This window comes from Dasypus novemcinctus, chromosome 6, assembly GCF_030445035.2.
Source record: "Dasypus novemcinctus isolate mDasNov1 chromosome 6, mDasNov1.1.hap2, whole genome shotgun sequence".
NCBI classification, from domain to species: Eukaryota; Metazoa; Chordata; class Mammalia; order Cingulata; family Dasypodidae; genus Dasypus; species Dasypus novemcinctus.
Genome location: NC_080678.1, coordinates 77,202,792 through 77,221,204, shown reverse-complemented (window position 1 = coordinate 77,221,204; position 18,413 = coordinate 77,202,792). Strand labels below are relative to the sequence as shown.

The window sequence follows — 18,413 nt, the reverse complement described above, 5'->3', positions numbered from 1 at the left end:
AAATCAGTTCACATATTTCCCAAGGCTTTGATAAATACTATTAAAAACTGGATTATTGTAATCTTTTTTGATTATATAAAAGAAAATAAGCTAAAAACAAAACCCACAAATAAGTTTCTAGGAGTGTCTCATTAACATAGTGTTAATGCTTCTTATACACCAAACCAGTCTTACCAAGGTTTTGTGAAATACTTCTTTGTTTATATACCTTAAGACTGCTCTAAAAAGCAGTAATCTTCCTTGTCATGATATTTTTAAAAATTTTAAAGCAGTTTTATTGATATATATTCACATACCATACAATCTATCCAAAGTTTACTATCAATGACTTTTATATAATCAGTGTTGCGCATTCATCACCCCAAAAAATTTTAGGACATTTCATTACTCCAACAAAAAACCTCCATATCCCTTAGCAGTCACCTCTTAGTCTAATTCCATCTTTATAAATTGATTTATATTTACATTTTGTATAAATGGAATCATAAAATACGTAGTACTCTGTGCTCACTTAGCGTAATGTGGGTTTTTTTTTTTTGCCTTTTAGCATCTTCTAACATTAAAATAGATTTGTTCAAAGAAAAACAGTTTTATATATGCAATATTACCCATATTCATATTTCACATGAGGTTTTATTATAGTATACAGTCCCATGTTAAATTTTTTACCTTTCCTTCTAGTAATAAACATGACCTTAGCCTTTCCCTTTCAACGATACTGTCGTACCTATTAATAATAGCACTGCTAATTACAAACACTGTGTTATGCTTTCACCTTTTTTATTTCTTTCCAAAGATTAACAACCTTTTTACCAATTCTGCATAGGTTAACCCTTGGCTTTCATTTTCTAACCTCATTCTATTTTCTGATGACCCATATTCTAGTTATTAACTCCATGAGTTTACACAATATATTTAGTTCATAATGGTGCAAATGTACTGTACTTGTCCTTTTGTGTCTGGCTTGCTTCACTCAACATAATGTCCTCCAGGTTCATCCATGTTGTCATATGCTTTATGACTTCATTTCTTAGAGCTGCATAATATTCTATCGTGTGTATACACCACAGTTTTTTATCCATTCCTCAGTTGATGGACAACTGGGTCATTTTCATTTTTTGGCAATTGTGAATAATAGCGCTGTGAACATTGGTGTGCAAATGTCTGTTCATGTCATTGCTCTCAGTTCTTTTGGGTATATACCCAGTAGTGGTATTGCAGGGTCACGTGGCAAATCTATATTCCATTTCCCTTAGGAACTGCCAAAGAGTCCTCCACAGTGGCTGTACATTCCCACCAACAGTGAATAAGAATTCCTATTTCTTCACATCCTCACTTGTAGTTTTCCGTCTTTTTAATAGTCATCATTTTAATAGGTGTGAAATGATATCTCATTGTAGCTTTGATTTGCATTTCCCTAATTGCTAGTGATGCAATTAATGAAGATTTTTTCATGTGTTTTTTTTTTTTGCCATTTGTATTTCTTCTTTGGACAAATGTCTATTCAAGTCTTTTGCCCATTTTTTAAATTGGGTCGTTTATCTTATTATTGTTGAGTTGTAGCATCTCTTTATATGTCATGTTTAGTAAACCCTTGTTGGATAGGTGATTTTCAAATATTTTTTCCCATTCAGTAGGTTGCCATTTCACCCTTCTGACAAAGTCCTTTGAAATGCAAAAGTGTTAAATTTGAGGAGGTCCCATTTATCTATTTTTTTTCTCTTGTTGCTCATGCTTTGGATGTAAGGTCCAGGAAACCAACACCTACCACAAGATCTTGAAGGTATTTCCCTACATTTTCTTCTAGTACTTTTATGTCCTGGTTTTTATATTTAGGTCTTTGATCCATTTTGAGTTGATTCTTGTATAGGGAGTGAGATAAGGGTCTTCTTTCATTCTTTTGGTTATCGATATCCAGTTCTCCCAGCACTATCTGGTGAAGAGACTGTTTTGTCCCATTAATATTAACTTGGTAGGTTTGTCAAAAACCAGTTGGGGGAAGTGGATGTGGCTCAAGCGTTTGGGCTCCTGTCTACCATGTGGGAGGTCGAGGGTTCAATTCCTGGCCTGTGCGGACAGTTGGCCCATGTGGAATGCTGGCCCATACCCAGCTAATGGACACAGAGAACAGACAACGAGGGGTAGGGGGAATATAAATAAATAAATAAACCTTTTTAAAAAACAAAATGCATACACACACAAAAACAAAACCAGTTGGCTGGCAGAAGAGTCAGGCCAGCTAGAGGGGATCCTGACTTTGGTTAAACAAGGTACCCCTTCTTGACCTTTGGGGTAAAGAAGACAAGCCTAAAGTGGGCTCCCACTTGAACACTCATGCCTTACCCACCATCTCATCTCACCAGTGCTGGCGGACCAATTGGGCCCAGGAGTAGACTGTAGGCAGTTGCTGGCAGGTGCCACAGGAAACCACCCTGTGATCCCCCAGGCCTGCCTACTGGCTCTTCTCTAGGCTCAGCTCTCCCTCCTAGTGTAGAGGTCCACCCAACCCAGGAATGAAGAGGCTCAGTAGCTGTTTTCCATTTCTTAGAAGCCGTATAAGTCCCTAAGCTCTAGGTGAGGCCCTCAAGTTTTTCACACAGGCCCAAGGGAGTCCTCTCTGCCAGCAGTATTTTCTTCAAGTAGGGGGCCCATTCCAATGAGGAATGCTATCATAGCAAGAGGCTGCTCATGCCAACCAAAAGTGCTTCTCTGTCAATTTAAAGTCCTTCCCTCTTGTTCTGCCCTCCAGAGATTTGCTTAAATGGTCAATATGCTTTTCATTAAACTGTGACTACTTCAAGATGAAAACAAAAAACTGTTAGCCATAAGGTGGTTTATTTCTAGACTCTCATTTCTATTCTGCTGATCAGCGTGTTTGTCTTTATGCCAATACCATGTTATTTTGTGAGTAGATGTGGCTCAAGTGGTTGATCACCGGCTTCCTACATATGAGATCTGGAGTTCAATCCCCGGCTCTAATATTACAAAAACAAAACAAAACAAAACAAAAAACATGTTATTTTGACCACCGTAGCTTTGTAGTATGTTTCAGGGTCAAGCAGTGAAATTCTTCCCACATTGCTCTTCTATTTTGGAATGCTTTTGGCTATTCGGGTACACTTTACCTTCCAAGTAAATTTAGTAATTGACTTTTCTATTTCTGTAAAGTAGGTTGTTGGAATTTTGATTGGTATTGCATTGACTCTATAAATCAGCTTGGGTAGGATTGCCGTGATTTTCAGTCTTCCAATCCATGAACACAGAATGTCTTTACATTTGTTTAGGTCTTCTTTTTTTTCTTTTAGTACTGTTTTGTAGTTTTCTGAATATAGGTCCTGTATTTCTTTGGTAAAATTAATTCCTAGGTATTTGAGTCTTTTTGTTGCTATTGTAAATGGAATTTTTTTTTCCTGATTTCCTTCTCAAATTGTTCAAGACTAGTGTACAGAGGGAAGCAGAATTTGCCCGGTGGTTAGGACGTCCGTCTACCACTTGGGAGATCTGTGGTTCAAACCCCGGGCCTCCTTGACCTGTGTGGAGGTGGCCCATGCGCAGTGCTGATGCGCGCAAGGAATGCCCTGCCACGCAGGGGTGTCCCCTGCATAGGGGAGCCCCATGCACAAGGAGTGCGCCCCATAAGGAGAGCCGCCCAGTGCGACAGAAAGTGCGGCCTGCCTAAGAATGGTGCCGCACACACAGAGAGCTGACACAACAAGATGATGCAACAAAAATAAACATAGATTCCCGTGCCGCTGACAACAACAGAAGTGGACAAAGAAGAAGCAGCAGCAAATAGGCACAGAGAACAGACAACGGGGTTGGGGGGAAGGGGAGAGAAATAAATAAATAAATCTTAAAAAAAAAAAGACTAGTGTACAGAAACATTTTTGTGTGTTGATCTTGTATTCTGCCACTTAACTGAAATTGTTTATTAGCTCAAGTAGCTTTGTCATAGACATTTCAGAATTTTCTAAATATAGGATCCTGTCATCTGCAAATAGCAAGAATTTTACTTCTTTTTTTCCTATTTGGTGCCTTTTTTACCCCCTAATTGGTCTAGCTAGGACTTCTACCACAATACTGAATAACAGTGGTGACACTGGACATCCTTGACTTGTTCCTGATCTTAGAGGGAAAGCTTTCAACCTTTCTCCATTGAGTATGATGTCAGCTGTGAGTTTTTTCATATATACCTGTTATCATATTGAGTTTTCCTTCTATTCCTATCTTTCAAAGTGATTTTATCAATAAAAGATGCTGGATTTTGTCGAATGCCTTTTCTACATTGATCAAGGTGATCATATTTTTTTTCCTTCAATTTGTTAATTGGTATATTACATTGATTGGTTTTCTTACACTGAACCACCCTTGCATACCAGGGAGTAAATCCCACTTGGTAATGGTGCATTTTAATATACTCTTGGATTCTATTTGCCAGTATTTTGTTGAGAATTTTTGCATCTATGTTTATTAGAGAGGATGGTCTATAATTTTCTTTTCTTGTAGTATCTTTATCTTGCTTTGATATTAGGGTGGTGTTGGCTTCATAAAATGTGTTGGGTAATTTTCCCTCCTCTTCAATTTATTGTAAGAGCTTAAACAGTATTGGTGTTAATTCTTTTTGAAATGCTTGGTAGAATTCACCTATGAAGCCATCTGATCCTGGACTTTTCTTTGTCGGGAGATTTTTGATGATTGATTCAATCTCCTCAAATGTGATTAGTTTGTTAAGTTCTTGTATTTCTTATAGCATCAGTGTAGGTTGTTTATGCATTTCTAGGAATTTTTCCATTTCATCTAGATTGTCTAATTTGTTGGCATACAGTTTCTCATAATACCCTCTTATGATCCTTTTTATTTCTGTGGGGTTAGTTGAAACTTCTCCCTTTCATTTCTGATTTCATTTATTTGCATCTTAAGTTTTTTTTTCTTTGTTAGTCTAGTTAAGGGTTTGTCAATTTTATTGATCTTCTCAAAGAAATATCTTCTGGTTTTGTTGATTTTCTCTATTTTTTTTTTGTTGTTGTTGTTGTTCTGAATTTAATTTATTTCTGCTCTAATCTTTTTTATTTCTTTCCTTCTGCTTGCTTTGGGAATGGTTTGCTGTTCTTTTTCTAGTTACTCTAGTTCTTCGGTTAGATCTATGATTTTAGCTCCTCCTTCTTTTGTAATATAGGTGATTAGGGCTATAAATTTCCCTGTCAGCCCTGTCTTTGCTGTATCCCATAAGTTTCATAAGTTGTGTGTAGCCCTGTCCCCACAGGCGTCTATCTTTCTGGCCGACTTAGCTGATATGCCTGTGTAGCCATCAGACCGCCAGGAACGGCCCCCCCTGCTATCCCCGCCCTCTCACCCCCTCTCTAGCCAATCCGTCAGCTACACGCCAACCCCTATCAGTATAAAACCTGTAGCACTTCCTCAAATAAACAGACTTGTGCACAGACCTGGTCTCCGTGGTGTCTCCCTGCAGCGCCACACGTCCTCCGCACCCGAGAGCCCCCGAGAGCCCTCTCCTGCCTAGGGTCTCTCCCCCTCACCGCCGCCCGACAGTTGTGTTTTTTTTTCATTCATCTCAATATATTTACTGATTTCACTTACAATTTCTGCTTAGACCCATTGATTGTTTAGTAGTGTGTTGTTTAACCTCTACACATTTGTGAATTTTCCCCTTTCCTGTCTATTATTGATTTCCAGTTTCACTCCATTATGATCTGAGAAGGTGCTTTGTGTAATTTCAGTCTTTTTATATTTATTGAGACCTGCCTTGTCACCTAACATGGGGTCTTTCCTGAAAAAGACCCATGAGCACTTGAGAAAAATGTATAACCCACTGATTTGGGATGCAACATTCTGTGTATGTATATGTTAGATCTAGCCAGTTCATCATATTGTTCAAGTTCTCTGTTTCCTTGTTGATTTTTTGTCTAGTTGTTTTAACTAACTATGTGAGTGGTATGTTGAAGTATCTAACTCTTTTTGTAGAGATGTCTACTTCTTCCTTCAGTTTTGCCAGAGTTTGCCTCATGTATCTTGGGACACCCTGGTTAGGTGCATAGATATTTATGACTGTTATTTCTTTCTGGTGGATTGTCCCTTTTATTAATATATAATGGCCTTCTATCTGTCATAACTTTTTTTGCATTTAAAGTGTGTTTTATCCAATATTAGTATAGCTACACCTGCTCTTTTTTTGGCTACTGTTCGCATGGAGTATTTTTTCTCCCAACCTTTCGCTTTCAGCTGGTTTGTATTACTGGGTCTAAGGTAAGTCTCTTGTAGGCAGTATATGGTTGGCTCGTGTTTTTTAATCCATTCTGTTAGTCTGTATCTTTTGATTGGGGAGTTTAATCCATTCACATTCAGTGATATTACAGTAAATCCATTATTTACTTTCACCATTTTATTCTTTGGCTTTCATATGTCATATCTTATTTTCATCCATCTTTTTACTCTTTTGTTTTTCCTTTCTGCTATTCTTCTATACTCTCCTCCAAGCTCTCTCTCCTGTCTTTTTCTTTTGAGCTGTAAGACTTCCTTTAATATTACTTGCAAAGTTGGATTCTTTTTTACAACTCTCTTTATTTCTGTTTGCTTGTGAATATTTTATATTTGAAGGACAATTTTATTGGATAAAGAATTCTAAGATGCAGTTTTTCTCTTTCAGTGTCCTAATTGTATCATATCATTGTCTTCTCCTTTATAAAAGCCAACAGATTTCTGGTATTTTGCATTGGCACCCCTTTGGCTGACTAGTACATCAGGTATTACTGCTTGGACCAGCCTTCTTTTTTCCTACCTTGCATATCATTGTCTTCTTACCTCCATGGTTTCTGATGAGAAATCCAAACTGTCTTACTGGGCATCTTTTGTATTTGATGGCTTCCTTCTTCCTTGCTGCTCTCAGAATTTTCTCTTTATCTTTGACATTTGACTTTCTGAGTAGTATGTGTCTTGGAGTAGTTCATATTTTTTCTGATTGGGATATGCTGCACTTCTTGGACATGTAAATTCATTTTTTTTTTCATGAGAGTTAGCAAATTTCAGCCATTATTTCCTCGAATACTCTTTCTGCCTTTTTCCCCTTCTCTTCTTCTTCTGAAACTCCCATGGCACATATGTTGTTGTATTTCCTGTTATTATTCAGCAACCTGAGCCCCTGATCAATTTTTTTTCCATCCCTTTCTCTTTCTGGTCTTCTCTCCAATTTCATTTATTCTGTCTTCTGTATCATTGTTCTTCTGTCATTTTGCATCCGATGTTGTATTGCTGTAATGTGTTTTTTAAATCTCACCTATCTTGTTTCATTCCCAAAAACGCTGTTATTTTTCTATGCTTCTATTCATGTTTTCAAATTCTTCTTTGTGCTCACTCAATGTCTTTTTTTTTTTTAAGTTTTATTTATTTATTTCTCTCCCCTTCCCCCCCTACCCCAGTTGTCTGTTCTCTGTGTCTATTTGCTGCGTCTTTGTCCGCTTCTGTTGTCAGCAGCATGGGAGTCTGTGTTTCTTTTTGTTGCGTCATCTCGCTGCGTCAGCTCTCCGTGTGTGCTGCACCATTCCTGGGCAGGCTGCACTTTCTTTCACGCTGGGCGGCTCTTCTTACGGGGTGCACTCCTTGTGCGTGGGGCTCCCCTACACGGGGGATACTCTTGCGTGGCAGGGCACTCCTTGCGCACATCAGCACTGCGCATGGGCCAGCTGCACATGGGTCAAGGAGGCTCGGGGTTTGAACCGCGAACCTCCCATGTGGTAGACGGACGCCCTAACCACTGGGCCAAGTCCGCCACCGCTCAATGTCTTCTTGATGTAGTTTATCTCTTTAGCCATATTGTCTTTCAACTCATTAATTTAATATTGGAAATTTGTATGACTCTCATTGATTAGTTGTCTAAAATCCTGTGTCTCAGCTTCTACTCATAGTCTTTCCATTGAGATTTTTTCCCTGTGCCCCTCTCTCTGGGTGGTGTCCTAAACCCTAGAGCATTTTTTACCCCAGGCCATTTCTGCCTGTCCTCTAGCTAATTGTCTGGGAGAGAAGAGATTCCTGTATCTTTCTAATCCGCCATCTTCAGGGAAGTTCTGTTTGTTAAGATAAGGCTTAATTAAAATTACAAAGGTTACTTTCTTGATACTTTTTTCTTCTTCTTCTTCTTTAAGTCACCTATAAGTTCATTCTGCAACTTTGGAAACCAAAAAGCCTCATCCAATTTTAATACTTATGATACTAGCTACACATATGGAAAATCAAGAGGAAGCATGCACACCCTTTCTTAATTTTCAAAAATAATTAAAAGTATTCATTGGGGCAGCGGACTTGGCCCAGTGGTTAGGGTGTCCATCTACCACATTGGAGGTCCACTGTTCAAACCCTGGGCCTCCTTGACCCATGTGGAGCTGGCCCATGTGCAGTGCTGATGCGTGCAAGGAGTGCCCTGCCACGCAGGGGTGTCCCCCCCGTAGGGGAGCCCCACGCGCAAGGAGTGCGCCCTGTAAGGAGGACCGCCCAGTGCAAAAGAAAGTGCAGCCTGCCCAGGAATGGTGCCACACACATGGAGAGCTGACACAACAAGATGACGCAACAAAAAGAAACACAGATTCCAGTGTGCCGCTAATAACAACAGAAGGTGACAAAGAAGACGCAGCAAATAGACACAGAGAACAGACAACGGGGGCGGGGGGTGGGGGAACTAAATAAATAAATGAAATCTATTAAAAAAAAAAGAACAAATGAAAAAAAAAAGTATTCAGTCCAAAATTTCAGTGGATTGTTGTGAAGGCCAGGGAAAACAAGGAATTGTTTTCCTACTTAAGAATTTAAATCAAGTTATTGTATAGCTTTTAGGATATCAGGAACACATGAATAAATAAGAAAACACAGCACAGATAATTAAGTAAAAGTTTCTCCACACAGATTTTAAGCTTCTGCATGTTAGATAAGAATATGGGTTTCATTATATAAATACCTATGCCTCTCAATGTACAAACAACAATCATGATCATACTGGGGCCAGAACCCTTTAAGTAATTACCACCACAGTCTAGGAAAGTTCTTATATTATGGACCAAGAAATAAAAGAATCAGAAATAAAGTAATGCTCCCAAGTTTACAAAGGTTAAAATTGTCTTCATAATCTGGGAGTCAGACTGGCCTAGAGTGCAACCCCAGTTCTTTTGATTACCTACTAAATGAGCCTGAAGCAATAAAGGTAACCTTTCTGAATCTCAGTTTCCTAATTATAAAATGGATTGTTAGGTTGTTAAACAGGTTAGAGAGCATTATTCAAGTCTCATGCTGTTTCATGTGTTTGTTATATCATTGATAATAATGACATTTTTTAGTTTGTTTCGGTTAAACTTAGTAACAGTGAATTTAATAGAATTTTTTATTTGTTTGTTTGTTAGTAAATATAGTGTCCTAAACACTATATCAGGATCCAGGAAATTATTCCAGGCAGATTCATGAATCCAAGTGAACACCATGATGAATCATCTGCGGACAGAATATATAACATTTCCTATGTAATATGCTGCTGTTTTTTCAAATAGGCAAATGTAGTTGCAACTAATAAAATGGAAATTGAATTGTACTATGTTAGTTATTATTGCTATGTAACAAATTACCCCAAAATTTAGCAGCTTGAAGCAAACATTTCACAGTTTGTGTGGGTCAGAAATCTGAGGGCAGCTTACCTGGATGCCTCTAGCTCAGGGTCTCTTACAAGGCTGCAATCAAAGCGTCATCTGTGGCTGTAGTTATCTCAAGACAACTTCCAAATTCACTCACATGGCTTTTGGCAGCCTCCCCACTCCCTACCTTTTTTTTTTTTTTTAACTATTTTCTTTTATAGAATAGTTGTAGATTCACAGAAAAGTTGTAAGAGTAGCACAGAGTTCCTGTATTCTTATTCCTGAGATTGTAATAATCATAATATTTTTAAAACATTATTTTCCACCATTGTTATTGTTAAATCCAAATATACAGAGAGGTGTTTTTCCTCTAATGACTCAGTAGCCAGCTTTCTCCATTAATGTCAAAATAGAGCAAAACTCCACCAGTGCTTTACAAAAAGACTGATAAATCTTTAACTGTGAGACTGTCTAAAATTCTAAATTCAAAATACAGACATCTGGTATAGATGGATAATCAAGGACAGCTTCCCGGTAGAGCAGTAGAGAGAACATAAGCAATTTCAAACCAAGTACTGAATTACATTTTTCCTATTTAAAAGGATCATAACTCAGTTTACAATCTATGTTCTGGAGTCCCTTCCAGCCATTTGAACTTCTGAGGGAGCAAGAATGCAGGTTCAGGAAGTGGGTTTGGCTAAATGGATAGAGAGTCCGCCTACCACATGGGAGGTCCAGGGTTCAAACCCAGACCCTCCTGACTCTTGTGGTGAACTGGCGCATGCACAGTGCTGATGCATGCAAGGAGTGCATGCCCCACAGGGTGTCCCCTGCGTAGGGGAGCCCCACGTGCAAGGAGTGTACCCCATAAGGAGAGCCGCCCTGCACGAAAAAAGTGCAACCTGCCTAGGAGTGGCACCGCACACACGGAGAGCTAATGCAGCAAGATGATGCAACAAAAAGAGACACAGATTCCCAGTGCTACTAACAAGAATGGAAGTGGATACAGAAGAACACACAGTGAATGGACACAGAGAGCAGACAACTGGGGGCAGGATGGGGTGGAGAGAAATAAATAAATAATAAATCTTAAAAAAAAAAAGAATGCAGGTCCTGTTTTCAAATAGTCAAAGTGCTTTTATAAAATTTAATTGATAGTTTGTAAGTCTTGATGATAAGATGAGAATCTTAAATTTCAATAGAAAAGTGAAAAATTTCCAAAACAGTGGATGTTTAAATGTAAATGTAGTTGAGAAATTCAGAACTAGCCTATAAATATTTTAACAGTGTTCTGGACCATCTACTGAGGCCAGGAAATATGCATAAAAATAAACGTAAAATAGTTTGAGCACAGTATAGATGTGGCAGTTTGTTATTATTTATGAATTCCAAAAAGAGATATTGATTATGTTTGTAAACTGGTCTGTTCCTCTGGGCATGATACTCCTTTATTGTATTAAATTCAGAGTTTTCACTTTTACTTTATTAAATCAAGATTAGGGCTTTGATTTGACCAAGTCATTAGGGCATGCAGTGTTGAGTTCCTGCCTCCTTGGTGGGCTGTATAAATGGATGCTCTAAAGAAGTAGAGACACAGAGAAGGAGATGCATAGAGAAGAACACAGCAGAAGTGAGACAGCTCCATAGACATGGCAGGGGCCCTGGGAAGAGAGAGGAGCCTGATAGTCTACAGGTGACCTTGTGAAGAGGCCAGAGCAGCTGAGCCTGGAAAGAAACTAGCTTTCTAGCCTACAGCTGAGATAAGAAGAAGCTGGGCCCATGGAACCTTAACAGGAAAAGGAAAGCTGAACCCTTGCAGACATCTCCCGCCATCTTGTTTCAATACGTGGCAGAGTTTTGTGAGGACATAAGTCTGAGTTGAACTCTTTAGGGCCTTGTAACTATAAGCTTCCACCCCAAATAAGTACCCTTTGTAAAAGCCAACAGAGTTCTGTTGCATCAGCACCCCTTTTGGCTGACTAATACAATAAGTATGTATGTATATGGATTGATGTACATATATTTAGGTAATAGCTAGACCAAACTAAAAATTAATTTTCTTCAGAATTTTTGATTTAAAACTTATTTTACTAACAATTTGTAATTTTTTCTACTAATTTTCTTTTAGCCAACTGATAAAGTAGTGTTCTTATACACTTTAAATGCCAGTACTTTATTATTGAATATAATATGTTTTCAAAGAACTAAACAGGCATTTATCAATGAATAGCCTAGTTTTGAGACAGGAATCATGAACAAAAGCTAAGTGGGTTCTTTTATGTTAAAAGCTACAAAATAACATGAGTCAACTTTCTCTTGTCTGTAGCCATAGGAGACTGTAAACAAACTAGACCTATTACAAAAGTACAAATAAGCACCGGTGTTCCCTGGTACACCATGACTAGGTTTAATGCCTAAGAAATTTGGACAAGGGAGATGTATGGTTTCCCTGAATTTACATGGTAAATGGAACTGAGATTAGAATTCAGGGGAGTGTCCACAGTGTTCTCAAAAGCAAACCAGGTGGCCTCTAGGGAAGGTGGTGGGATAGAGACCTGCCAAAGGGAATTTTAGCTTTTTTCTGTTCTTTCTTATTGTCTACAAAGAGACTCTATTCATATAAAAAAATTTTTTAAAAAAATTTTAAAGAGAAAGCTTTAAAAAGATGTGAGAAATTATATGAATTTAGATTCATGAGCTTGAACCCACTGGGATTAATTGAGGTCTATATAAGCAGCATATTTATTTGGCATTGTTGAGGGGCATATAAAGCTACTTTAGGAGTTCAAATAGAAGGTGAGTGAACTTAAGGAGGGATAATTTAAACTCTTTGGGTCATTGGATTATCCAGGAGGGCCCAGTGTAATCACAGACATCTTAAAAAGTGGAAGAGGGAGGCAGAAGAGTCAGAATAAGGGAGAGATTAAAAGATGCTTTGAAGGTGGATGAAGGATCCACGAGCCAAGGAATGCAGGCAGCTTATAGAAGCTGGAAAAGACAAGAAAGAGATTCTTTCTTAGAGCCTCCAGAAGTAATGCAGCCCCGCTGACACCTTGATTTTAGTCCAGTGAGACCCACTATACCAGAAATGGGTTGGCTTTTACAATGGAATTTATTAGGTTAAATGTTTACAGTTTGGAGGCTGTGAAAATGTCCAAAGCAAGCCTTCATCCAGCGATGCTTTTCTTTCTCCAGAGGACCAGCTGTTGGTGGTCCTGGATTTCTTTTATATGGCAGGGTTCAGTGGTGGTGTGTGCTGGTCTTGGTTTCTGCCTTCTCCTCTGGGCCTTTTTGCCTTCTACTTCAGGCTGATCTATCTGTGGCTTTTCTCTCTTCTGGGCTTATTAACTTCTGGAGGCCTCTTTCTGTCTCTGCAGCTTTTTTCTGTGTTTGAGGCTTTTTATTCCTATATTTATAAAGGATTCCAGTAAGAGGATTAAGACCCACCCTGGGCTATCCTCTTCAGGAGGGCTCTAATAAATGGCGCTTAACTGATCTAATATAATCAAAGGTTCACAATAGGTTCAATTTAAGAACATAATTTTCTGGAGTCCATAAATAAATCAACACAGTTACCTAGATTTTAGCTTTTCATCTTCACATTTGTCATTCATGGTAAAAAAATAAGTCTTGTATCTCCAGGCATCAGCAACATGTTCAAGAGAGGAAAAAGGGGGAAAGGGCAGTAGAAGTCCATTCTCTACTCAGGCCTGACCCTTTTATCAGAAAGCAAAGTATTTTCTCTAGAATCCCTCCAGTGATCTTTCCCTAATTGGGTCATCTGGCCATCTTTATCTGCATTGGAATCTGAAAGAGCGAGCACATGGCAAAAAAGAATGAAATTGTTCCTGACCAACTTACCCTACTTATGATTTATTGTCTGATTTGGGCACATTGCCTTCCTAAACATTGGAGTTCTTCTAGGAAGAGAGAAGATGTGTGTGGCAGGGGAGGGGGAAGTAGGGGAAAATGGCTGTTGAATTTGCAAATGGCAATGGCTGCAAACTCTTTGATACTTTTTTCCCTTTGAATAAGTGTTTTCAGTTGAGAAACAATGCAGTATTTCTATTAGTCTGATAAAGTCTTTAGTTGTAGATTTCATTCTTCTACACTGAATTAAATTAAGAAAAATGTGGAAGAGTATTTATGCAAACATATTATTTTTAAAATTTACCTATAAATATATGATCCTTACAGAAAACTAGACAGTTTCTTCAATATTTAGTTATTTATCCAATTGAATATGTAGCTGATGGCTGGGACCAATGAGGCCGAAGATGAATAAAGTTAAAAACTTGCTCCCTTGGCATACCTATGATTTCCATATTTGTCTCAATTCTATTAAATTTATGGAAATATTCTTAATTATTAGAACTTGAATTTGTTTCTGTTCTCTATTAATTTTTCTAAAATAATAAAGACAATCTACTAAATACTTCCAAACAATTATATAAACAGATTGAAATATACTGTCAAAAATAGTGATGCTACTGAACTCAAATGTTGACTGGCAGGTGAGTTACTTTTCATGACAAATCCTAAGTACTTGTCAGCCAAAGTGTGAAAGTTCAGTTTTAATATATACTTGGGATATTATTTACTTGATTAATTAATTCAATATGCATTAATTGCATGCCAGAGATTCTAGGAGTGGGGATTATAGCAGAGAAGAAAAAAAATAAGTACTGACTTCTTATTCCTTATAGTCTGATTAGAGTAATCCAACAAATATAAATGAAAACTCAAAATATTATGTTTCATTTATCAGGTTAGCAGGGGTGGAAATCTTTCATGCTGCATGTTTTTGTGTTTGTTTGTTTTTTATTTTTTTTATTAAACCTGGGGCCTCATATGTGGGAAGCCAGTACTCAACCACTGAGCCACATCAGCTCCACATACTTCACTTAATTTGTACACTCTTTCTGAAAATAAATTTAACTGTATGTGTAAGTTAAAATGTCTATACATTTTGACTCGGGGATTACACTTTTAGGAATCTATCATAGTTAGACAATTAGAGATGTAGTTTTATATTCAAAGAGTTTAAATACTACATTATCTTTACAGGTAAAAAATTATAAACAACTTAAAAATTCACCGAAGGGTAACAAATAAAAAAAAAAAAGAAAAAAAGGAAAAAAATCACTGAAGGGGAAGTGGCTAAATACCTTATATCCATAAGCCTATTGTAAATCTATTAAAATGATGTTTTTGAAGCATTTTTAGTACCCTCGGGAAATACTCATGCTATAATGTTGAGGGAAAATATGATTAAAAGCCCTGTCTAAAGTATTAATGATGTTATTGCTGATTTGTGTGGTTACAGGTGTCATTTTTTTGTTTTGTTTTGTTTATTTCCAAGTTTTTATAATGAGTATTTTTTTATGGTTAGAAAAAAATGCATTGGTTTAAAACGGTAGTTATCTCCATTAGAAGAGTGTAAGTAACAGAGTTGCCTCTTGGATGTTCATTACAATTATAACCTATGCTAGTTTGGTCTACTTTTGAGAAAGGATATGATTGCGCTGTAGTTATGTAAGTTCTGCATGAAAACTCAATATGAAATTTAAAAAGATTCTATTTATCCAGTATTTTAAAACAAATCCAATTTAGAAGCTTAAAAAATATCTTTAAATATAAGCAAAGTAGAAATAATTGCTTGACTTTATATCTGGGAACTGCTACTTGCTTCTCTACACCAAGTGAAACATTAACTTTTAAAATTTTTTGCAACTAATAGACATAGAGCCTGCTACCAACAACTTTGAGCGCTTGTAAAAAGAGCTTGCAAGAAAAATGAAGCTCCCTGTTTTCATAGCAGATGCATTTACAGCAAAAGCTTTTCGTGGAAATCCTGCTGCTGTGTGTCTCCTAGAAAATGTAAGTACTTGGTTTTGAAGTACAGAACCTGAAATTCTAGATTTTTTTTAGAACCAGTTTTTCTTTCTTTCTTTCTCTTTCTTTCTTTCTTTCTTTCTTTCTTTCTTTCTTTCTTTCTTTTCTTTCTTTCTTTCTTTCTTTCTTTCTTTCTTTCTTTCTTTCTTTCTTTTTTTCTTTCTTTCTTTCTTTCCTTCTTTCTTTCTTTTTTTCCTTCTTTCTTTCTTTCCTTCTTTCTTTCTTTCAAGTTTGTTTACTTCTTTGTGTTTTTTTGCAAATGATATCAGCAACATTCATGAATGTAAGTTGATTTTGACCAAATTATATGAAGAAAATGCTTACTTCTAGGATAAGTTTAGAGAAATGAAGATTCATGTAAAGAACTAGAACTAGTTAATACCAAATGGTGACAAAAATGAAATTAGATGATTTTTGTGAATCTGGACATGACTGGTATTACATTTATCTAGGTTTCTTTAATCTTACTTTATAGCTCAATTAGGAATTCTTTTAAAAGACAAAGAAAATGAGACATTTTACAAAGAATTGAATAATTAAATAAAGTAGAAGGAATTAAGCACTAATACACGGTGAACTTAGCTTACTGCAAGTCTCATTTTTAAAATGGTTTTTAAAAATTAGGATAAATGTTCACAGAATAGTTAAATATTCCTTGACTTTAGAGGATTTGTGTTGGTCCCTGTGTAGTAGGAAACAAGCTCGGGAATGCTCCCACACAGAGTAGTTAGTGTAAAAGTTGTTTGTGGCTTATCTGAGGGGAGCAGGTATAGCTCAGTGGATGGGCACCTACTTTGCATGTAGAGGTCCTGCATTCAATCCCCCGGGCCTCCTCAAAAAAAAAAAAAAAAAAGGAACACAAAGAAATTAATGATCTCAAACATGTCACATTAAGTTGGGCAAAGTGTTTGTTGGGGCCTTCGAGGGCAGTGCATCTCATCCTGGCCTGCACGTTAAAATCACATAAGGAATTTTAAAAATTCCTATGTCCAGGCTACAACTCAGACCAATTACATCAGAATCCCTGGGCATCACTATCTTTTTTTTTAATTTTTATTTTTAACTCCACAAGTGATTTTAGCATGCATTCAAGATTGAGTTTTACTAATTTAGGGTGAATATTGTTGAGTCCTTGGTACATAGTAGCAAAGTGGTGATCAAGAGTCCTTATCTCACCTTAGTAAAACATTCGTCATGCATCCTGGCAGCTGACATTTTCCCTCCTCAAAGTGTAGAAAGTAATAAAGTTCATAGGCTTTATCAAGTAACTAATTTGTAAAGAGCTTGGGCAGATTAGTGAGAGAATAATTAACAACCAGATTCCAAATTGTGAACTTTCTTTAGAAACAATCTGGCAAACATAACTTCATGTCAAGGACTTGTGGAATTGACTAAAGCTGCTGGTCAAGAATCTTAGTGTATTTGCTTATGTCCCCATGTAAAATATCCTTGAAGACTTTTGAAATAGTTTCAAGCGATTTGTATACTCAGTTTTCACCAAAATCCAGAATTGGCATTATTCCCCAATTTGCTCCTTTACCTCCAAAGGGCCAATATCTTTCTTCTTCCCTCCTACCTCTCCCTCCCTCCTTTCCTCCCTTCTTTCCTTTCTTTCTATCCATCATCTATTATCATCTTTACACCTATTTCTCCATTAAAATAAATCCATGCTATTTCTATATTTGGAAAAACTAGGAAAGGAAAATTTAAGCTTAGAACTTAACATAATTCAAAGAAATCGACTTCAGAACGAATAAAAGAAAGAAAAAGAAGATGACAAAGTCCCTGATTGGAGAAGAATGCAAAGCTCATTAGAGTCTTCCAATTCATTTCTTTTGGGTCCTGGGCCTGTGAGAGCAGGCTAATTTGATGGCCTGTCAGGGGTATGTGTACAGGTTTTAAAGATTAATTTGCTAAGCCTCTTACTCATGTGTTCTCACATGAGCGGGAATATAGAAAAATATCAGACAGACATAGGGCTAAACCTTATAATGCTGACAAAAATTCAATAGGTGTTCAGCATGTCGTAACACATTCTACAAATATTTGTTGACCTCTACCATGAGCCAGGCTCTGGGCTAGGGACTGAAGGTACAAAGATTAATATGTTTGCCTGCCCTGGAGGTACTCAAAGTGTAGTTGAGGAATAGGCATGTAAACCTGATCGTTATTCAGTAGTTAGACTAGGTAACTGAACTATGAGCTTTGGAATACTTAATGAAAGATTGCTGGAAGGAAATTAAAAATTTCTGGGTAACAAAGTTTCAAGAGTTTCTTTAGTAGTCTAAAGTTTTGTTTTTCATTTCAAGATAAATGTATTTAAGATTGTTTTCACATGAGAAAAATTTAATACTGTACATTAGATGAAAAGAAAAACAGATTCAGGGCTAAATGGACAATGGAAAAGGTATTTGAAAAAAAAATTTTAAACCTTAAAAATTTGAAGGTGGTCCTCAAATGCTCAACAATCAGTTTGACAATAAAGATCAGGCAGATACATGAAAAAATGTATAGAAATATTGTAAAAAATAGACATATTATAATGACAGTTGTGTAAAAAACACGGGGGCCCATGACTGGGTTTTGGAATAGGTTGGAGAGCAGTGATAGTGATTAGGGAGTGGTGATACTTTGTTTATTTTTCTGTAAACCAGCTTTAATTTTTAGTGAAAATAATCAACAGGTGCATGCAACCTATATTTATTCTACTTCATATTCTAACAAAGCCTCAGGTTTTTGTTTTGTTTTGGTGTGTGTGTGTATGTTTTAGAGCAGGGTTTTCTTTTTATTTTATTTAATTTATTTATTATTTTTATTTATTTCTCTCCCCTTCCTGCCCCTGTTGTCTGTTCTCTGTGTCCATTTGCTGCGTGTTCTTCTCTGTCCACTTCT

At 37.0% G+C, this 18,413-nt stretch overlaps 1 protein-coding gene across 3 annotated transcripts in view; it reads left to right on the top strand.

Annotated features, from left to right (window-relative positions):
- The window catches only part of PBLD (phenazine biosynthesis like protein domain containing), a 42,738-nt gene that overhangs the window by 5,278 nt on the left and 19,047 nt on the right, over window positions 1-18,413 (top strand). For all 3 annotated transcript variants that reach the window (XM_058298931.2, XM_058298932.1, XM_058298933.2), the window contains exon 2: window positions 15,367-15,506. In XM_058298931.2, the coding sequence (XP_058154914.1) occupies window positions 15,423-15,506 (84 nt within the window). In that variant the 5' untranslated portion in view covers window positions 15,367-15,422. The remainder of the gene's footprint in view (window positions 1-15,366; window positions 15,507-18,413) is intronic.